The following is a 23,429-nucleotide window of genomic DNA, read 5'->3' as shown; positions in this document are numbered from 1 at the left end:
TAACCTTAGATGTTAAGTCCCATAGTGCTTAGAGTCAATTGAACCATTTTTGGAGACATTCTCCTGCGCTTGCACGGGACCTGTAATAATCGAAGACACGCTGACAGCTGCGAACCACGTGCATCCTTGATGTCTTCCCCGACGGCGATGTCATCTTTCAGAAGTTTACCGATCTGGGTGGCTATAGGGCGCCATCACCGCATACACAGATGAGTGGCACGTTTTTTTATGCGAATTACATGACACGTGCCTACGCACATATAGTGCCACCTACCTCCACAAACATGCCAACAAAATGTCGGATCCCTGATAAGCAGACTCAGTGACGTACATCGTAGCAAAGCTACACTACTGACCATTAAAATTGCTATACCACGAAGATGACGTGCTACAGACGCGAAATTTAACCAACAGCAAGAAGATGCTGTGTTATGCAAATGATTAGCTTTTCAGAGCATTATGCAACGTTGGCGCCGGTGGCGACACCTACGACGTGGTGACATGAGGAAAGCTTCCAACCGATTTCTCATACACAAAACAGCAGTGCGGCGTGGCCTGGTGAAGCATTGCTGTGATGCCTCGTGTAAGGAGGAGAAATGCGTACCATCACTTTTCTAACTTTGATGAAGGTCGGATTGTAGCCTATTGGGATTGCGGTTTATCGTATCGCGACATTGCTGCTCGCGGTGGTCGAGATATAATGACTGTTAGCCGAATATGGAATCGGTGGGCTCAGGAGGGTAATACGGAACGCCGTGTCGGATCCCATCGGCCTCGTCGAGATGACAGGCATCTTATCCGCATGGCTGTAACGGATCGTGGAGCCACGTCTCGATCCCTGAGTCAGCAGATGGGGACGTTTGCAAGACAACAACCATGTGCACGAACAGTTCGACGACGTTTGCAGCAGCATGGACTATCAGCTCGGAGACCGTGGGTGCGGTTTACCCTTCACGCTGCATCACAGACATGAACGCCTGCGATGGTGTACTCGACGACGGACCTGGGTGCGCGAATTGCAAAACGTCATTTTTTCGGATGAATCCAGGTTCTGTTTACAGCATCATGATGGTCGCATCTGTGTTTGGCGACATCACGGTGAACGCATATTGGAAGAGTGTATTCGTCATCGCCATAATGGCGTATCACCCGGCGTGATGGTATGGGGTGCCATTGGTTACACGTCTCGGTCACCTCTTGTTCGCATTGATGGCACTTTGAACAGTGGACGTTACATTTCAGATGTGTTACGACCCGTGGCTCTACCTTTCATTCGATCCTTGCGAAACCCTACATTTCAGCAAGATAATGCACGACCGCGTGTTGCAGGTCCTCTACGGGCCTTTCTGGATACAGAAAATGTTTGCTGCTGCCCTGAGTAGCACATTCTCCAGATCTCTCACCAATTGAAAACGTCTGGTCAAAGGTGGCTGAGCACACTGTTTTGTCACAACACGCCAGTCACTAGTCTTGATGAACTGTGTTATCGTGTTGGAGCTGCATGGGCAGCTGTACATGTACACGCCATCCAAGGCCTTTATTACGGCCAGAGATGGTTGTTCTGGGTACTGATTTCTCAGGATCTATGCACCCAAATGGCGTGAAAATGTAATCACATGTCAGTTCTAGTAAAATATATATTTGTCCAATGAATACTCCTTTATTACCTGCACTTCTTCTTGGTGTAGCAAATTTAATGGCCAGTAGTGAATTAAGCAGGTGGTCTTAATGTTTTGTCGCAATAGTGTAGCATTCTTGTCTTGCGGAGTCATTGCAAGTGGACGGTAGTTGGGAAACTGGGGAAGAAGCCAGGCAGGGCCGGAACCTTGGCTTCAGTCCCGAACACCTATCGGGGGGGGGGGGGGGGGGGAGTTGGCGCGCTCCTCCACCTCTCTCTCTACGGCCGGCCGCTACGGACAGCTCGGCGCGATGCGACGCGTCGTCGGAATTCCGGCCTGTCGGCACCGCAGCCGCAGCCGGCACCTGTGATGGCTGCGTCACGTGTCGCGCGGCGCACGTACGCCCACAATTACGCTAATCCAATTGGCGGCGGCGGGGCCGAAGCCAGCGCGCCGGCCATTACGGGCGTTTAGCGCCACGCAGAGGCACGCGGCTCGCCCAGCCTGGGCCCAGCTGGCTACGTGCCGAGGACGACGCAGGCCGGCCGAGGGGGTCTCATATCTCTTCGGTTCCTCCACTGTTCTCTCGACGGTTCCCTGGGCGATTTCAGTCCAGCACAGTGACACGGAGTCTCTTCTGGAGCGCTAGCGTCCTCACCGATTTACCACGGTCAGCCTCGATTTCCTGTTGTTGTTGTCTTCAGTCCTCAGACTGGTTTGATGCAGCTCTCCATGCTGCTCTATCCTGTGCAAGCTTCTTCATCTCCCAGTACCTACAGCAACCTACATCCTTCTGAATCTGCTTAGTGTATTCATCTCCTGGTCTCCCTCTACGATTTTTGCCCTCCACGCTGCCCTCCAGTACTAAATTGGTGATCCCTTGCTGCCTCAGAACATGTCCTACCAACCGATCCCTTCTTCTAGTCAAGTTGTGCCACAAACTCCTCTTCTCCCCAATCCTATTCAATACCTCCTCATTAGTTATGCGATCTACCCATCTAATCTTCGGCATTCTTCTATAGCACCACATTTCGAAAGCTTGTATTCTCTTCTTGTCCAAACTATTTATCGTCCATGTTTCACTTCCATACATCTTTAGGAAGCTAAACATAAACTGCAGGCACTGTTGATTTATGGCCTTGTAGTGATTTATAATACTAAAAGTATCCGCCAACGTTAGAGTGGAAAAAATACATTTAAAATAATTGCGCTTCTGGGAATTAAGAACACTTTATTTTTCTGCCTTTGTATAGTTAACCTTTATGTCAAATACTGGCTTTAATATGTTATAACAATTTAATTGTAAGTTGCCTACAAGTGGAGGACAAATTCAGGAATATATACACCAATCTCTAGCACTTTTCATGACCTTTCAGGGCTTATGCAAGCTCTGACGTGCTAAGGAGACGAAATCTGGGTCCCGTACCTTGTAGGTGATTTATTTTGGCAGGAAATGACTCTGATAATGCTACTTTTTACTCCGTCGCAATTAGGATAACAGAATACTGGAAGTCTTTCTTTCTTTCTTCCCTTCGCTACTGCCTTTATTCCGCATTGTGCGCAGGGTCGGCAGGGTTAAGTACGGAATTGGCATGGTTAATTTTAAGAGGTGGCCGTGTGCCCTTCCTGCCGCCACCCCATACCACCCGGGACGGAAGGAGTGTACCACAGCTGTCTGCGTCTAGTGTAAATCGTGCAATAGTGTGAATGTGTTTCAAGTGTCTGCGAGTCGGGTAACTGAGGAGCGACGTGGGGACCAACCCGGTATTCACATAATAGGACGTGGAAAACCGGCTAAAAACCACATCCAGGCTGGCCGGCACACCGGCCGTCGTCGCGAATCCGCCGGGCGGATTCGATCCGGGGCCGGAGCGCCTACCCGAGTCCAGGAAACAGCGCGTTAGCGCTCTCGGCTACCCTGGCGGGTAACAGAATACTGGAAGTATTACCCGAGAAATGTCATTGTTCTTTCTGACGTGTTGTGTATGGTCTTCTGTTGCAGCCTACTTGCGCTCTGAACTGTGTATACTGGGTACATGCACACGCCCGCTAGAGTCTCACACAGACGTTCTGCAATACTTGGTAAATTTTGCAGTAGCTCAATGCAAGACAAGAAAAGTAACTCTTTGAGAGCTGTAAACTGTTCTGTTTGCGCACCATAAGAATATTTGGTGTCGCACCTCTCTCCGTCGAAAATTGTAGACTTTCCAGGAATCCGAAACAGAGGCGGAAACGCGCTGAAATGGGCGACGGCACGAAAGCCGAGGACACCTCGTTTAAGAGAGTCTCAGCGGAGAGACAGGCCAGGTCGGCAGCTAGCCAGTTCGCTTTTTTTCCAGAAAATTACTGAAGTTATTAACTGTGGAATGTAGTTAATTAATATAGCCCGATCACGCGAAGCGGCACGGTGCTCTTAACTTCTTTTTCCCCGGCTGCGTAACACGGCACGTAAGGAAAAGAGAGGAAAAAGGAGTTTGTAACTGCGACCGACTCGCGTCCCGCGTAGCCGAAGGGCTCATTACCGCGTCGGCTGGGGGGCTAATGGTTGACATTAAGGGCGTGCGGACGACGGTAGCGCCCGGAGAGGGCAGCGGTGCTTCGCGGAGTTACATGGCCGGGCAGCTGTGACGAGAGGCCTTAGCGTTCGGGTCTGAGGTACAGCATCAGGAGCTGCTGTAATTACTTCCCCGATCTGATCGGTGCTGGTATGAGTGATGTAGGCAAAAGTTAGGACAGCTCAAACGAGGCCAGTGCACACAAAAAAACAAATCCGCCTCCTTCCTCCCAACCAGTAATTCGCACCGCTCCCTCTTAACCACTTCTGGCACACGAACAGATCAATCTCTCTCTTGTTTCAATTGTCGTATGCCCTGACGCTACGTAGTATAGAGAATGTAACGAAGAGAAGATTTAGGTTTAACATTCTGTCCATATTGGAGTTACAACGAGCTGAGTCATGGGATAGTGATGTGCACAAGGTCGAAAAGGATTGGCGGAACTGTCATTTGTACAGTCTGGAACCGCGAGACCGCTACGGTCGCAGGTTCGAATCCTGCCTCGGGCATGGATGTGTGTGATGTCCTTAGGTTAGTTAGGTTTAAGTAGTTCTAAGTTCTTGGGGACTGATGACCTTAGATGTTAAGTCGCATAGTGCTCATAGCCATTTGACACATTTTGTCTCCATGCTCTTCGTTCAGTTCCTTCCAAAACTGTTTCAGCTGACAGTGTAATAATGCTTTTGACTTTAGATATTTTACTTTTCGTGCCACCAATTTCTTCAGTGTGGCATGCCTGCAAATTTAGACCAAAGCGCTTCTTGACGACCTATGAGTCTCGTCTGTCGACAGTTGTAATTTTCTGTTCTTTCATTGTAAACTAAATCTTTAAATTCTTTCCGTGTGGTATTGTAACATCGTTTCATAGAATATTTGCACTGCCCATTACTTATGCGACTGTATAATATATACTCTCTTCTGTCATTCCCATTCACTTGTAAAGGCTTGTGACGATATATCGATAGACTGCCTGTTTTTGAGCAAACATCCACTGTACCTACGAACGATCTTCATACCAGAAACAACGAAGGGTAGACAGAGATGACACTACGGTCCTACCGAACTGAAGAGAATTGTGGCAGCAGAAAATGTCACACCGAAATACTAAACGAAATGTCGCGCTGTACCGAGTATTTACGAAAAGGAACGAAATAGGCCGAGTCGTGGCTGGCAAGCAGCCCAGACACCCCGCCCTGGCACGCTGTGGCGGGCCCTGCTACAGAAGATTGATGAAGTTTTGATGTGTACATCGGATAACTAATGAAGTGGCACTAAATCGAACTGGGAAGAAAAGTAATTAATGGCACAACTTGACTAAAATAAGGTATAGGTTGCTAGAACACATCCTGAGACCTCAAGGGAACGTCAGTTTGAGAACTTCAACTTGGTAATGGAGGGAACCGCAGGTGAGACTATAGTAAGCGGGTTACTACGTATATAATCTGCTGTACTTACGCAGAGGCGAAGACGCTTGCACAGGACGGACTACCGTGGAGAGTTGCATTGAACCAGCCTTTGAAGTGAAAGCCACAACAACAACATTAGAGACTTGTTTTCGGTACAGCGACAATCAGATCCAAAACTTAGAACTTACGAGCCACAAATCAATGTCAGTTGCAATAAAATGTAATAAATAAAGAAGTACATTAGGCAATATATATGATATTATTGCCAAAAAAATTCAATATGAACGCAGGTTCTTTCGAGAAATTTGTATACTTCATTAATAAAACGTAGACGAATATTATCGTGTATGGCAAGTATTTGCAAACTGTTTAAACTGATGGTTTGGCTGTTTGTGTTACTAAAGAGGAAATCGGAGGAGAAACAATGAAAAAGGGGAGGGGGAGAGGGAAGGCCTAAAAGTGATGACTGAAGAGTGTAAATGTAAAACTTTCTAAGTGTCATTTTTTCACATAAGGCGTTCGGTGCTCTGTTGAATGTCCCTAGAATTGATGCAAATGCCAAACTATGAAGAAAACCTTTCAAACATGTGTTAGTAGAAGGAGCTTCGTCTTTGTCCCAAGCTGCGCTTCCCTCTAGAGATCCAGAAATTAAGAGATAGGAGAAGTGGTTTTTTGTTGACTACAGTTACACTACTTAAAAATTTGAAGCTGCATATCTATATTTATATCACCAACACAACGTAGTGCCTCAGTTTTAAACACACTCGGGACAAATCCTTTCTTCCAGTTAATATCCTGAGACAATGTCTGTGTCCAAATTACAAACTGATTCTTGCAAAGAAGAAAGCAGCAACCAACCACTATCGATAACGATATTTATTTACACAAATAGCGGCGTTACCGGTTTCGAACTGATAGGTCTATCTTCAGACGGCTGTTCATGTATATATTATATTTTTTATTGTTTACAATAGTTTTTGGAAAAAAAACAGCCAACAACAAATGTAAGCAACAATAAATTATACTACTATATAAAGACAAGTCGTAGTTTAACATTTTTAGCAAAAATCTCGAAAAGTACTTGACTAATTCACTTCAGATTTTTATATGATACTCTAATGAACATTCGTACGGTCATAGGCTACATGTTTCTCAACTATATATAAGATATAAATTTGTATATAATATGTAAAGGGGTAACGTTGTTACAAAAAGTCTCGAAAAGTTCTTGGCCAATTTACTTTAAATTTCTACACGATACTATAATAAACGTCGATGGAATACACTTTATATTTCTTAAATTTATGGAATTAGGTAAGGCGATGGACAAAGAGGAGAGGAAGAGGAGATGGATAAAGAGAGTGAGGAGAAGGAGAATAGGACGTATGTCCAGTTACCATAGACCTACATGTTTGACAGCTGCGAAGCATTATCTGGTTTGCTAGTGTAACATAAACGTGAAGAGCCCTCTGAAGGTGAATCTGTGGGCTCGAAACCGCAACGGCGCTATTTGAGTAAATAAACAGCATTATTAACAGTGGCTGGTTGCTCTTTTCTTCCTTGAAAGAATGACCTTGTAAAAAATGTCTTATTTACACTTAAGAGCTAGTCAGTTTCCTGGTACGGCACTTAGAACATCCTTAATAAAGTTTTCATTTTCTTACTTGTATCATTATTTTTTTGCGATGGTCTGGTTATTCTCCGGTATCAGAATACCCTCGCAATTTTTTTGTATACAAACCAGTTATGCACAAACAGAGATACATTGTTTTTATTCATTCTATTGATAAATGTCAGATTTCGCACTCTGCCCTTTTTCCAGTCCTACTCTTCAATTGACGATCGACGTTTCCCAACCATGCACGCGGCTTAGAGCACGCGAAATGCAAATGGTAATCTACTACACATTAATCTTCGTTTGCTCCATTATACCAAATTGGGTTTCGTAGAATTATGTGGATGACTTGCATCAATACGTAACGACAAAAACTGCTAATGCATGCTGTGCAGTCTAATGACGCCTTGTGTCAAACCCTCGCATTAGCTCAAGGTTGCAAATTTTCCTCTGTGGAAGAAACAGAGCTTGTTCCTTTCTTTATCAATACCCAACCGCCAGGATGCCACAGAATGGCCTTACAAACTACCACCAACGGCAGTACCGTAAATATCCGCTGCACGACTGGGCACTAGCTCCCCAAGTTCAAAAATGGTTCAAATGGCCCTGAGCACTATGTGACTTAACATCTGTGGTCATCAGTCCCCTAGAACTTAGAACTACTTAAACCTAACTAATCTAAGGACATCACACACATCCATGCTCGAGGTAGGATTCGAACCTGCGACCGTAGCAGTCACGCAGTTCCGGACTGAGCACCTTAACCGCGAGACCACCGCGGCCGGCAGCTCCCCAAGCGTGCCCCTATTCTCATAGGCAGGTTGCTATGTAATTATATTTAATTCCCAATTTTTCGTAAGTAAAAGATTGGTTGCTACTACTCGCACTGAACCTAATCGATTTATACAGAAAGAAGCCCTTTGTTCTTCGTAACCTAAATTTTCGTGTAATAAAAACTGTTCCTGTGATTCGATAGGTCGCATTCGGTTTGCCTTGAATAAAGACACTTGCTGTAGCTGGGATTTACAGTCATAAAAAACTTTTTGAAGGACATCATCTTTACGCAAGTGACTGTTGTAAGTTTTTATTACACGCTATTGCAATTTCGGCCTTAGGCCATTATCAAGTGATATTACGGCTTTAAGCCATCTCTACGTAATATAAGCTGACACAACGACATACAAATGTGTCGTTGTAGCCTATCGAGATTCCGGTTTATCGTATCGCGACATTGCTGCTTGCTTTGACGAGATCCAATGGCTGTTAGCAAAATATGGAATCGGTGGGTTCCGGAGGGTAATACGGAACGTCTCGTATCACTAGCAGTCGAGATGACAGGCATCTTATCCGCATGGCTGTAACGGATCGTGCAGCCACGTCTCAATCCCTGAGTCAACAGATGGGGACGTCTGCAAGACAACAACCATCTTCACGAACAGTTCGACGACGTTTGCTGCAGCATGGACTATCAGCTCTGAGACCATGGCTGCAGTTACCCTTGACGCTGCTTCACAAACAGGAGCGCCGGCGATGGTGTACTCAACGACGAACCTGGGTGCACGAATGTCAAAACGTCATTTTTTGGGATGAATCCAGGTTCTGTTTACAACATCATGATGGTCGCATCCATGTTTAGCGACATCGCGGTGTACGCACATTGGGAGTGTGTATTCGTCATCGCCATGCTGGCGTATCACCCGGCATGATGGTATGGGGTGCCACTGGTTACACGTCTCGATCACCTCTTGTTCGCATTGACGGCACTTTGAACAGTGGACGTTACGTTTCAGATGTGTTACGACCCGTGGCTCTACCCTTCACTCGATTTCTGCGAAACCCTACATTTCAGCAGGATAATGCACGACCTCAAGTTGCAGGTCCTTTACGGGCCTTTCTGGATACAGAAGATGTTCGACTGCTGCCCTGGCCAGCACGTTCTCCAGATCTTTCACCAATTGAAAACGTCTGGTCAATGGCGGCCAAGTAACTGGCTCGTCACAATACACCAGTCATTACTCTTGATGAATTGTGGTATCGTGTTGGAGCTGCATGGGCAGCTGTACCCTTACACCCCTTCCAAGCTCTGTTTGACTCAATGCCCAGGCGTATCAAGGCCGTTATTACGGCCAGAGGTGGTTGTTGTCGGTACTGATTCCTCAGTATCTGTGCACCCAAATGGCGTGAAAATGTAATCACATGTCAGTTCTAGTATAATATATTTGTCCAATGAATACCTGTTTATCATCTGCATTTCTTCTTGGTGTAGCAATTTTAATGGCCAGTAGTGTAGTTACTGGTTGTCCGCTGGAGACGGCTGCTGGCACTCGCAGGACCTGTAGTGTCACGTGCTGTGACGTACGCCCCGCAGCCTGTCTGTCTCGTGGGCCTTGCCATTGGAAGAAGCATCGTACTCCCCAAGTCGGGCAGACGTCTCTGTCTGTCTCTCTCTCTCTCTCTCTTCCTCTCTGTCTTTGTGTCGACTTCCTCAGCGACATGGACCATGACGCGTGGCGGAGTGTCCGCGCAAGAAGCGCGTGTTTCGGCGCAGAATTATCGGCCCCGCCGTAACGTGTAATTTTGCAGCGAGTCCGAGGAAAATGAGCGCGGCCGGGTGTGCCGTGGTACGAATCGTGGTGGCAAATCAGGTCCCGCTAGCCGCGGAACTAAAGTCGGCGGCCGTCCGCGCTCGGAAAATTGGGGCGTGGCTGCGAGCTGAGCCAGCCCGCGGGCGTCCCGTCTTCTCTCTGCCCGTCCTGCCCTGTTCTGTTTCCGCTGACCCGGCCTCCTTCCCGATGCCATACCACAGGTCATTACTCTGCTCTGCAGTCCAGATCCTTACTTGCCAGTGTGGCTTAACTGCATGGCAGTTTGTTTATTACCGAGCGTTGTTCAAAGCTGGCACAACAGAGCATGTACCGTGGTTTTAAATAACCAGCAACCTTTTCGGATCCGTACGCATAGCGATAAGCATCTACAGCAGGACGACTTGTCTGGCCTTGCGCTAATATGTTATATACACATACCTTCTTTTTGAGTGTTGACACTGTATCAGAATCTCTACGGCCGACTGAGGTGGCCGAGCGGTTCTAGGCGCTACAGTCTGCAACCGCGCGACCGCTACGTCGCAGGTTCGAATCCTGCCTCGGGCATGGATGTGTGTGATGTCCTTAGGTTAGTTAGGTTTAAGTAGTTCTAAGTTCTAGGGGACTGATGACCTTAGAAGTTAAGTCCCATAGTGCTCAGAGCCAGAATCTCTACAGTAGCTCCTAAGATTAGCCTTCAGATACAGACAGAAAAACATGGCTAGGAACTTCATAACAGGTGTAGTTGTACACTGCCTCACGAAAAGAGTGTTGGTTCAAATGGCTCTGAGCACTATGGGACTTAACATCTGTTGTCTTTAGCCCCTAGAACTTAGAACTACTTAAAGATAACTAACCTAAGGACATCACACACATCCATGCCCGAGGCAGGATTCGAATCTGCAACCGTAGCGGTCACGCGGTTCCAGACTTAGAGCCTAGAACCGTACGGCCACACCGGCCTGCAAAAGAGTGAAGCACACAGAAGCGGAAAGAGCGAATGATATGACACTTCACGGTCTGAGAGAGTGTGTGATGTTGTTCGAGTGATTACAATATGGAGTCAAATTTGCAAAGAATGTGGCAGTACTATGGGGCACACAGACTTAAAACTGGCAAAAACTGGGTCTCTTTCGGATATCCATAATCAGACACTAACATAGTGAATGAGGTAAATATAGGAATGGCTGGGGAAATGCCTGCCGACTACATAATAACTGCCAACTCCTTTGAAAAGGCTTACAACATAATAATTGGAAGTACGGAGCAGTGGGAAAAAACAGTTCGACACCGTACAGAGGACGTCGTTTGGTTCACCGATGGGTCGAAAACAGACCAAGGCGTTGGGGCAGGGGTGTACGGGGTTCAGCCAAGACTGGAGAGCATCATCTCGCTAGGAAAACTGGCCTCTGTATTCCAAGCTGAAATTACTGCAGTCGGGGCATGTGTGGAGTAGAATATGCGTAGGTTCTACAAGGACCGTAGCATCTACATCTATTCAGACAGCAAGGCAGCCCTGAAATCATTGGCAGCTCCTGCAACAAGATCTGAGATTGTTACAGATTGTCACAGGGCTCTGGTGGAGCTAGGGGGAAGCAATAGGATAAACCTGGCCACTCAGGGATCTGTGGCAATGAAAAAGACCAGAACCTGTCCTAACAATCACCAAGGCTATGATCAAATTAGAACTACGGAACTGGCTTAGGAAACAACACGTAGAATATTGTACCAAGGTCCATAAACAAAAACATTGTAAGGCAATTATGCCCAAGCCATGTTTTAAAAGAAGCTTTGTAAGCCTGGGATTGAACAGGAAAGAGATCAAACTCATGACTGGACTCATGACCGGCCATGGGAATTTCAAAAAACACCTACACACAATGGGTATAACGGAAGAGGACCCTAAATGTAGGATCTGTGATGAGGGTGAAGAAACTGCATCACACCTGATCTTCGAGTGCATGGCATTGGAGAGTAAAAGATACAGAATCTTCGGGACAACTAGACCTGAAGAAATTGTGTCTAACAAAGAACTGGTAGAGCGACTCCTTGCACTATTTAAGGGCACTCGTTGGCTTTACTAGATATACAGGGAGTGATACCGCACAATAAACCTAGTTTCGGTGCGGGCAGTGGCGGTTCAAACCTAAGCTGTTTCTGGTCTCGGACGCACCGATTCGGTTGGGAAAGATATCTTAAAGCTGTTGCACCCCCTCCTGAGGCAAACTGGGCTCAGCTGTAGTGAATGAACTTGACATCGGCGGGTAGTAGCACTAGGATGGAGTTTACGTCCAAGACGGTTCCACACATGTTATGTCGAGGACAAATCTGGAGAAATTGCTGGCCAGGGGAGTACCTCAGACTCGTGCAGAGTGTTTGTAAGGCCTGTGCCATCTGTAGACGAGCGTTATCCTGCTGAAAATATCATCACTATGCTGACGCTTGAGAGGTAAAATCTGAGGACGCTGAATGTTCGTAACGTACTGTTCTGCCTTGAGTTCCCTCAGTGACTACCATTTGTGACCTGAAATCATACCCGATGAGTCCCCACTCCATGAGCCCATGAGTAACACAGTGTACCTCTCCAAAACATTAGAAGACGACGGTCATCCAGGATAGTGCAGAACCGTGGTTAGCTGCTGATCACAATGTGACGATTTTCATCAGCAGTCCTGCACTGCTTCAAATGCAGCCGATTCTGTTGTGGCGTTACCAACGCATGGGACGGTAATTCCCTAGTCCGACCACTGAGCGAGGTGAAGTTGTTAGCACAGTGGACTCGTATTCGGGAGGACAACGGCTTAAGCCCGCCTCTAGCCATCGTGATTCATGTTTTCCTTAATTTCCCTAAATCGCTTCTGACGAATGCCGGGACGGTTACTTTGAAAGGGTACGGTCGACTTTCTTCTCCATCCGCCCCTAATCCGATGGGACCGATAACCTCAATGTTTGATCCCCTCCCCCAAATCAACCAACCAACCAACCTAGTTCGACCGCTGCTAGATTTCGAGTAACGGTGCGGGATGGTACAGAATGTTGCAAGGAGTTCGTTACTTGTTCTAGGACGGTAGGCACAGATGTGCTTGGTGCACAGTATGACGACGTTCCCTTATGGAGGCCAGACTGTCGAAGAGTATGGCTGCCCACACGTCCCATGCATCCCAGCCTCGGGCTACTATCACATCCTAACGCCCCACAAATTTGGATATCGCACGATTTGACCAGCCGGCCAAATGGAGACCCTGTCACTGTATGTGGCAGCTTCACAGCGATCGCTCGACATCAGACTTACGCACTGGTGTCCTTTCTACCTGTCACAGAGAACTGCAACTCTAATCGTTCATATACCCGCCGATGGAAAGTCCATGTACGAAGTTACGTTGACAACCGACCATGTATTCTGGATGTTGTCGGGCATTTCAGATAAACAGGTGGAGGTAATACAAAGCCTTAAATGGTGGTGTGCACCATTGCCTTGCTAATATTCACGACGCTGAAGTCAGAAGCAAAATGATTAAGTCAATCAATTCTAACCACTAACAGCACCACCACCATCATCATCATCGTGATGATGATCATCATAAGATCGGGGTCAGGCCCAAGAAATCTACAAGATGTCGCCTCTTCTCATAGCTCCGTCTCTCTCTCACCAGAGATGCTGTATGGTAATCTGTGACAACTCCTCATAGAAGATTCTGTTTTATTCTTGGACTCTATTCATACTTCATGATATGCTCACACAAACTGTGTATTTTGAAACTGGCGATCTCTCTCTAAATACGATACTTTTGTTTAACGGATGATAATTTCAGTTGAAGCAGGGAACGCTCTTCTGTCTTTAATGCTTTGGTTTCCGTTGCTGTTGATTATTATTCAGGATATAAGCAGTGGCTGGACTTCGAACCGTGGACCCATGACGTTTTGATTATTAAGGGACACCGCCGTTAAACGATGAGTGATCTTACAATTTATGCTCCTATCTTTTAAAATGAGCTGAACTGCATTCGTAGAGTTTCTTCCAAGAAACAGATTCTGTTGGTAATCTGCAAGGAAGTACTATTGCATTTAATGTCCCGTCGACATCGAGGTCATTAGAGAGGGATCACAAACTCGGATTGTGCCTAGGATGGGGAACGAAATCGGCCGTGTGCTTTCAAAGCAACCATCCCGGCATTTGCCTGTAGCGATTTAGGAAAATCACTGAAAACCTAAATCTGGATGGCCCTCCCGAATTGGTAATCTGTTTAGGCTTTCCAGCATAGCATTTTTTTTCATTTCCCAAATAATAGGAGTATGTTCCTGTTGTATGGCAATCAACAGCTTCACTAGTTTTCAGCAGAGAGAGGCTGCACTCCTCTACGTTGTACTGCTACGAGATTGCAGCCTCGTAGACGGCTGCACCAAGAGGCTGCATCACCTTTTGTGCGCGCCCGCGCTGATGTCATCCCAGAAAGTAATTACTGGTCATATTAATTACCGGTCGTACTCTGTTGAGAGGTGCTGGCCAGTAGCTCGGCTGCTGGAATTAACCGTCAGTGAATCTGGGGCGGGGGAGGGGGGGGGGGGGAGGTCAGCAAAAGGGCTCTTACGAGCCTCGAAGTCCTGGAGGCGCGTTCGGAATTTATGTAACATGGACACCATGAGAGCTGGATGTGTTCGAATAACAGTCACCAAACGTTTTCGGGGGGCTGTTCGCACATCACAATAATTTTGCTGGTAGTGACGGTGCTGGTGATAGTGGACGGGTAGTGGTAGCGATGGTACGAAAATACGTTCATTTTGGTCCAAAATCGAGGAAGGGATCGACTTTTGTCCTTAGTCATTTCGTATCATTATGGGAAAAATGTCTAAGATTCTGTGACAGACAAGGATGAAGAATACTAATGGGCTCACCATCGTAGGTCGGTTTCAGCCGACGGCGACCATAGAGACTCCTAGTGGAGGGGATAATTTTGTCAACGTATGTTAGACTACAAGCGCACCCTTCTCGACAGACTACGCTTGTGATCTAGTTCAAATCCCAGGCCGCATTGCCTCTTCGGGAGCTAACGACACTGTTGTTGGCAATGCGTCAGAGGGGAATGTCAAGTTCAAAGTCTCCCTGGGTCGTGCTATCCGAGAGAATGCTATGCACCGACACTAAGTCTCATCTTGTTTCTATAATTTATATTACCATCCATGACATTACGGTGGTTTGTGACACAATCACTTGTGACGGTTCCACCATTCTTCCTTTAAATTTCATTTCGTTACTCGTTTGGAGACAAAAGAATCATTGGTTTTAATCACCCATTCATTCACGATAAACTACTGACTAATCATTTTTGTAATTGATTCCTAAACATATTTCGCCAAATCTCGCCCTCCTACTAGGATAGTGATAATCTGTTAAGTCATATTTGTTAGACATCAGTTTCTCTGTGAGTGAAAATGTGTGTATGGGAACTTTCAATTAAATTTTCAAAAACATGCCGGAATAGTTTTTGTCATACCGCTAGATGTAGTTTTTAGAGTTTCGTACCTCAATCGATAAAAACGAAACCTTTATAGGATCACTTTGTAGTCTGCCTATTTGTCTCCGTCTCTGTCTCTTTGTCTATCTGCACGACTTTTAATAACCCTTTTTTCTCAACAACGGGTCCATGTATCAAGTCGAAAGTCATATCAGATAGTAGGTTAATACGATGATTTACGTCACATATTTAGATATGTTCCCAGTATCGATGGATAGCTAACAGAAGGTGGTGATGGAAAAGAGTGACGGACTTGGATGCAGTTACGTCATACATTAATTTCGTTTGTTTCCGTGCAGATTTGAGTATGGTGTTTTTGTGAGACTTGTCCTTTATTGACATCGAACTATATAGCTGACTCAAGTGTGCAAGCTCCGGGGCACGGACGAAAGGAGCTTTTCGCTATGTGTGTTGTAGGGCTAATGAATAAGTATCGATATATCGATAAATTCTCCTAAACGTATCGATGCATATCGGTGACACTTTTCACAGATTTGTCGGTACTGTAATGGAAATCGCGTGTCCCGACAGTTTTATTTTATATTATATTTTTTCGCAGTTTTATATAATTATTAAAGTTGTTCTTTTGAAACTGTAGTAGAAGATAACTTTACTTTCAGCGTGTGAAGGATTGTTACTACTTGAGCATTCATCACATTCAGTCTTTCTCTTTGACTGTGTGAAACAAGAATGGATGGCACAATGAAGTCCGATTTTCCTAGCGGAGTGGTGGTGTGAATGGAATAACAAGGCATCCCATGTGAAGAAATGGAAAATAATTTTTAACGCAGCTAGTGTGCTATTTCTTCACATCGGCATTCTTCAAAAACAGTTGCTGAAACAGATGAACAAAAATCTAAATGACAAGACTGGTCTCTGCGGTGGGTGGTGACGTGTGAGGGGAAATCCTGGCGTAATCTGCGTTCGCCGTTACCAACAGAAACTGCAACGTTTAACTCCACCGAGCAATTTTGACACTGCTAATTCCCTGGCGTTTCCAAAAATGTAAAAACCTGGAACTGGACATTAAGTGTTCGAGATAAATCCGATATGTGACGAAACCGAACGACAGACCCATCGGACACCTTTTACTGTACCACTTACATGCAGTTACCATCGTTAGCAAAGTTGTTATCGCCAAGCGTGAACGTGCATCTTTTTCCTTTCATTTCCTTCTCTGAGGGGGATAAGCAGGCTGCTAGCTTGTTGACGTACAGAATATCTAATAATAAATCAATACGTAAATACAGTACTGGCCATTAAGATTGCTACACCACGTAGATGACGTGCTACAGACGCGAACTTTACCGACAGGAAGAAGAAGTTGTGATATGCAAATGATTACCTTTTCAGAGCATTCACACAAGGCTGGCGCCGGTGGCGACACCTACAATGTGCTGACATGAGGAAAGTTTCCAACCGATTTCTCATAAACAAACAGCAGTTGACCGGCGTTGCCTGGTGAAACGTTGTTGTGATGCCTCGTGTAAGGAGGAGAAATGCGTACCATCACGTTTCCCACTTTGATAAAGGTCGGACAGTAGCCTATCGCGATTGCGGTTTATCGTATCGCGACATTGCTGCTCGCGTTGGTCGAGATCCAATGACTGTTAGCAGAATATGGAATCGGTGGGTTCAGGAGGGTAATACGGAACGCCGTGCTGGATCCCAACGGCCTCGTATCACTAGCAGTATAGATGACAGGCATCTTATCCACATGGCTGTAACGCATCGTGCAGCCACCTCCCTGAGTCAACAGATGGGGATGTTTGCAAGACAACAAACATCTGCACGAACAATTCGACGACGTTTGCAGCAGCATGGACTATCAGCTCGGAGAAAATGGCTGCGGTTACCATTGACGCTGCATCACAAACAGGAACGCCTGCGATGGTGTACTCAACAACGGACCTGCGTGCACGAATGGCAAATCGTCACTTAACGTCACTTTTTCGGATGAATCCAGGTTCTGTTTACAGCATCATGATGGTCGCATCCGTGTTTGGCGACATCACGGTGAACGCACATTGGAAGCGTGTATTCGTCATCGCCATACTGGCGTATCACCCGGCGTGATGGTATGGGGTGCCATTGGTTACACGTCTCGGTCACCTCTTGTTCGCATTGACGGCACTTTGAACAGTGGACGTTACATTTCAGATGTGTTACGACCTGTGGCTCTATCCTTCATTCGATCCCTGCGGAACCCTACATTTCAGCAGGATAATACACGACCGCATATTGCAGGTCCTGTACGGGCCTTCCTGGATACAGAAAATGTTCGACTGCTGCCCTGACAAGCACATTCTCCAGATCTCTCACCAACTTAAAACGTCTGGTCAATGGTGTCGGAGAAACTAGCTCAAAATATGCCACTCACTAATCATGATGAACTTGCATGGGCATGGGCAGCTGTAGCTATACACGCCATCCAAGCCCTGTTTGACTCAATGCCAAGGCGTATCAAGGCCGTTATTACGGCCAGAGGTGGTTGTTCTGGGTACTGGTTTCTCAGGATCTATTCACCCAAATTGTGTGAAAATGTAATCACATGTAATTTATAATACTTTCCCGGCGATTTTCTGACATCTCGTAAAATCGGGTGTACTGCCGGTGGTCCGCGTCTTCCCATCACGATATTTCGACGTCGTAACTCCGCGTCTTCATCAGGTGTTCCAGGGAACACGATATTTCGACGTCGTAAGTCGGCGTCTTCATCAGGTGTTCCAGGGAACACGATATTTCGACGTCGTAACTCGACGTCTTCATCAGGTGTTCCAGGGAACACGATATTTCGACGTCGTAACTCAGCGTCTTCATCAGGTGTTCCAGGGAACACGATATTTCGACGTCGTAACTCGGCGTCTTCATCAGGTGTTCCAGGGAACACGATATTTCGACGTCGTAACTCGGCGTCTTCATCAGGTGTTCCAGCGAACACGATATTTCGACGTCGTAACTCGGCGTCTTCATCAGGTGTTCCAGGGAACACGATATTTCGACGTCGTAACTCGGCGTCTTCATTAGGTGTTCCAGGGAACACCTGATGAAGACGCCGAGTTACGACGTCGAAATATCGTGTTGGGAAGACGCGGACCACCGGCAGTACATCCGATTTTACGAGATGTCATGTAATCACATGTCAGTTCTCGTAAAATGTTTTCTAGTATAATATAGTTATCATCTGCATTTATTCTTGATGTAACAATTTTAATGGCCAGTAGTGTACACAGCTCTAAAACGTGCAGAATATTTACTACGTGTTGCCGTTTTTTTTTCTTTGGTATGTCGATATTTTTCGTAGTCATATCGATATTTTTCTTCGATACAGGGACCGCCGATGATGTTATCTTTTATGCCGATGTATCGGATACTCGATATTTTTTTAAAAATATCATCAGTCCTAGTGTGTTGTGTGCGGTCGACGGCGCTGGGTGGAGCGTTTGTTATTTATGGAGAGAAAGTAATATTTTAATAGGTGGGTTGTAACCCCCAGTTTCTAAGGGACGCTATAATTGCATAATAACCGTGCTGTTGAGAGTCCGGACGCCAAATAATTAAGAGGGCGGCGGCTTGGATGACGGGCGTGTCTGTCGTCCCCACGGCAGCTGCGAGCCTCGCAGAGCAGAGCAGAGTGGTGGCTGGCTGCCGGCTTACCTGCGGGTCGTCGACGGCGGAGAGTCCTCCGTGCAGCACCAGGGGGTCCTGGCCGTCGAGCCCCGGGTGCGACTGGATGAGCACGTCGGGCCGCCGGACGCCGTAGTCCCGCGCCGCGCGGTTCGACTCGTACGGGAACGACGCGTGCATGTTGGTCTGCAACAGGGGCGGGCGCGCCGCCCTTCACTACCTGCTGCTGCCGCTGCCGCTGCCGGAGCTGCTAGCCGTGCTGCGCCAGGCTGTGCTTTCGCGCAGGTGACGTCTCACAGGTCGACAATGATTTCAGTTTCACTTCATCCATTGTTGGTAGTATCATGAACTTCCCATCTGTTACCAATAACAATCTGAGGTCACAAAGGAATTACACACATAGGATGCAAGTGGGAGTTGCTTTAAATCAATGATGGAAGTTCAAAATTTGCAGTGCACCGGGATTCGAACCAGGGTCTCTTCCTGATAATTTCCAGGAGTGAACCTTCCTGGCTGATTAAAACTGTGTGCCGGACCGAGACTCGAACTCGGGACCTTTGCCTTTCGCGGGCAAGTCCTCTACCAACTGAGCTACCCAAGCAAGACTCACGACCCGTCCTCACAGTTTCAATTCTGCCAGTACCTCGTCTTCTACCTTCCAAACTTCACAGGAGCCCTTCTGCCAGGGAGTTTCATATCAGCGCACACTCCGCTGCAGAGTGAAAATGTCATTCTGGAAACATCCCCCAGGCTGTGGCTAAGCCATGTCTCGGCGATATCCTTTCTTTCAGGAGTGCTAGTTCTGCAAGGTTCGCAGGAGAGCTTCTATAAAGTTTGGAAGGTAGGAGACGAGGCACTGACAGAATTGAAGCTGTGAGGACGGGTCGTGAGTCGTGCCTGGGTAGCTCAGCTGGTAGAGCACTTGCCTTCGAAAGGCAAAGGTCCCGAGTTCGAATCTCGGTCCGTCATACAGTTTTAATCTGCCAGGAAGTTTCATATGAGCGCACACTCCGCTGCAGAGTGAAAATCTCGTTCTGGAAACATCCCCCAGGCTGTGGCTAAGCCATGTCTCGGCGATATCCTTTCTTTCAGGAGTGCTAGTTCTGCAAGGTTCGCAGGAGAGCTTCTGTAAAGTTTGGAAGGTAGGAGACTAGGTACTGGCAGAATTGAAGCTGTGAGGACGGGTCGTGAGTCGTGCTTGGGTAGCTCAGTTGGTAGAGCACTTGCCCGCGAAAGGCAAAGGCCCTGATTTCGAGTCTCGCAACGGCACACAGTTTTAATCTGCCAGGAAGTTTCATATCAGCGCTCACTCCGCTGCAGAGTGAAAATCTCGTTCTGGAAACGTCCCCCAGGTTGTGGCTAAGCCATGTCTCGCCGAAATCCTTTCTTTCAGGAGAGCTAGTTCTGCAAGGTTCCCAGGAGAGCTTCTGTAAAGTTTGGAAGGTAGGAGACGAGGCACTGACAGAATTGAAGCTGTGAGGACGTGTCGTGAGTCGTCTGGGTAGCTCAGTTGGTAGAGCACTTGCCCGCGAAAGGCAAAGGTTCCGAGTTCGAGTCTCGGTCCGGCGCACAGTTTTAATCTGCCAGGAAGTTTCGTATCACAGCGCACACTCCGCTGCAGAGTGGAAATCTCATTATCAGTTTCCAGGAGTGTTTGCCTATCGAAGCTGCAGGCCCCAAACGATAGATATCAAACGTCCGATTCCGAGTCAATAACTCGACTGTGGCGGTTGCAGTTACAATAAATTATTTGTGAGTTGTTCCAGAAACCTATATGATTTATGTCTGTAGTGAGTTGGTTTCTCTGGTGTCGTACACATTTCTTCGGCCGATTGCCTGTCGTGGTAGAATCTAATTCCATGCTTATGTAATGTAGAGAATTGTTTTAATTTTTGCCGGAAAGAAGGACTAATACCGGATGACAAAAGGAGACATTGTGTTGTTGCCGCTGGGCGAAGTCTATTAAAGTTCGCAAGGATAGTTATAATGGTGAAATACCTTTACAATTTCAATGTGAAAACTGTGGTAAAAGAACGACTCTCAGCAAAAATACATGGTTTGACTATTAAAAATTATCGATCCAGACCTGCATAATTCTTGTATCTTGCTGGATTAGAGAGTACAACCTGTAAGCAGCACCATCAGAAAGTGACTTAACTATCAATACTGAGTGCGACTTTTAATATATTATTATTCGTCAGTTAATTAAAATTATTCTTTGTTCATTTATTAACATAAATAAATGTTGGTTTTAGTTGGTTTATCTTAGTTCCGTATTTCCTTTTATCTTTACTCTCCTGGAAACCTGGAAAATATAAATAGTTCGTTTTAAATACCACAGGAGAGCAAGACATATGTTCCGCAGCGGCGATCTCGCGGAAATTCCTCGTTGTTATCTGCTCCACCTGATATCTCTAAAACCCTTACTCTCTACGCAAACAGGTCGGCACAACTGTGTGCTATTTTGTTTGATGAGTCTGAATGATAGGTCCAACAATTTAGCCAGTTAAAGTTTGTTAATTCGTCTCTCGACGAATTATGACCGTGGAGTATACAGGTTCGCACTATTGTTCCAAACTTCACCTCCGAGCGATCTACGTCTCGTAAAATCTGTACCGTGATAATTAACTAATTTCGATATGGAGATATATACACCTTGAATACTTCTTGTTAGTTACTGGATTTTATTTTGCGCAAAAAAAAGTATTTGAACATTTACTGAATGGCATAATGGCGTCTCACAAGAATACAATCTCTCTCCTCCTCTCACACGTCCGATCTCTCCATTTCCTTCACAAAGAGTCTATATAATAAGTTCTTTGGTTCGGTAAGACATAGAGCTGAGTTCATAGCACGGAACTTACTCTTCTCGCAGTCGTTATTTGTCTTTCACCACAAGTACCCAGAACGCTCGGAGGATCTTAATAATTGTCTGGCTTCAGGATGCCCACGCAGAACATCGAGTGGCTGGCGCTAGATGGGAAGGGCGTACAGGAGAATGCACATCCCCCATATCCCCGCACATGCGGAAGCCTTGGAACGAGCACCCCATAACCACGCACAGGATGAAGAGACCAACTCCACTTGCATCGGATTCTGCATTTCCATAACTCGCGGTTGTAAGGAAAAAGTTGACGCATGTGACACTCTACTCATACCCTTGCGTGACTTAGGCAGTCAGTCCCGGCTACAGCGAAACCGGAATGCTCATCGTACCATACACATCAAATTGACTTAGTCAACGTTCTTTATGTGTCGTTGCTGTAGTGACCACTCTAAACACTGCTCATATCTCCCGCCACCACAGTCGCAGTCATGTGGTCGATTTAGAATCGCACGTTCGATATGTATCGTTTGGGGCCCACGTCTTCGATAGGCAAACATTCTTGGAAGCTACTATCTTGCTTACAAGGCAGATGCTCTAACCGCTAAGCTATATGGGAACAGTGACGATCTCCACTGTACGGACCATACCCTAGCACGCCTGCCTTCACACCCGAATTCTCAGCTTATCCACGCATTATAAATGTAGTGCCCCTGGTCCATTACCATTATTCGCAGCTTCCCGCCGATTCCCGTAAGAGTTTGAGCCTGGTGTGCATCCACAATGAAGAGATCATTGACCGTTCTCACCGTAATTTCATATATGTGGCATCTGTTCGTCCGGAAGAACAAACACACACCAGATGTTCTTTTGCTCGTATCAAGTTTGATTCCGTCTGAATTATCTTTGCTTTGACTCCACACGTTACATTCGACATGGAGCTTTGCCTGGTACATACTACACGTTCTGTCTCTTTTCACTTACCACTACATACATGGAATTACGCAGCTATGGTCTCTTAATGGTTGCTCATGCAGGTTTACTTTATGTGATTCGCTGCTCTTACTGGTCTAGGCTTTAAGATAATACTTTTATCTTAGTCGTTCCTTATTTTATTTTTTAGTAAATTATGTATATTATATGGGTAGATCATGAAACGAGAGGTGCTGAACAGAATTGGGGAAAAGAGGAATTTGTGCCACAACCTGACCAAAGGAAGGGATCTGTTGGTAGCACACATTCTGAGGCATCAAGGGATCACGAATTTAGTATTGGAGAGAAGCATGGAAGGTAAAAATCGTAGAGGGATATCTAGAGATGAATACACTAAGCAGATTCAGAAGGATGTAGGTTGTAGTAGTTACTCGGAGATGAAGAAGCTTACACAGGATAAAGGAGTATGGAGAGTTGCATCAAACCAATCTCTGCGCTGAAGACCACAACAACAATAACAACAACAAGTAATATATTTGGAACCTACGCATATTGCTATGGTGTCATAATACTAATCTTAAATTTTACTATGACGGAATGTACATTTAATTATAGCTTCATTAATGTAATTTTGCATAATGAGGACGTATAATTCACATGAAGTATGCTACCCAAGATTTTATTCGGTTTCAGGTGTAGTGTTGCTGTTACTATGTTGTTCATAGGGCATGGTAATGGCACAATGGAATGCCGAA

General features: G+C 46.1%; 1 protein-coding gene and 1 non-coding gene across 5 annotated transcripts in view; one reads left to right on the top strand and one right to left on the bottom strand.

The window, feature by feature from the left end:
* LOC126278314 (transcription factor AP-2-epsilon) overlaps window positions 1-23,429 on the bottom strand; it is a 750,640-nt gene that overhangs the window by 235,823 nt on the left and 491,388 nt on the right. For all 4 annotated transcript variants that reach the window (XM_049978331.1, XM_049978332.1, XM_049978333.1 and 1 more), the window contains one exon: window positions 18,948-19,103. In XM_049978331.1, the coding sequence (XP_049834288.1) occupies window positions 18,948-19,103 (156 nt within the window). The remainder of the gene's footprint in view (window positions 1-18,947; window positions 19,104-23,429) is intronic.
* Trnas-cga (transfer RNA serine (anticodon CGA)) lies at window positions 20,413-20,489 on the top strand. Its single transcript has one exon. It is a non-coding gene; the product is annotated as a tRNA-Ser (tRNA).

This window comes from Schistocerca gregaria, chromosome 6, assembly GCF_023897955.1.
Source record: "Schistocerca gregaria isolate iqSchGreg1 chromosome 6, iqSchGreg1.2, whole genome shotgun sequence".
NCBI lineage: Eukaryota > Metazoa > Arthropoda > Insecta > Orthoptera > Acrididae > Schistocerca > Schistocerca gregaria.
This window is presented reverse-complemented; position numbering and strand designations above follow the sequence as displayed.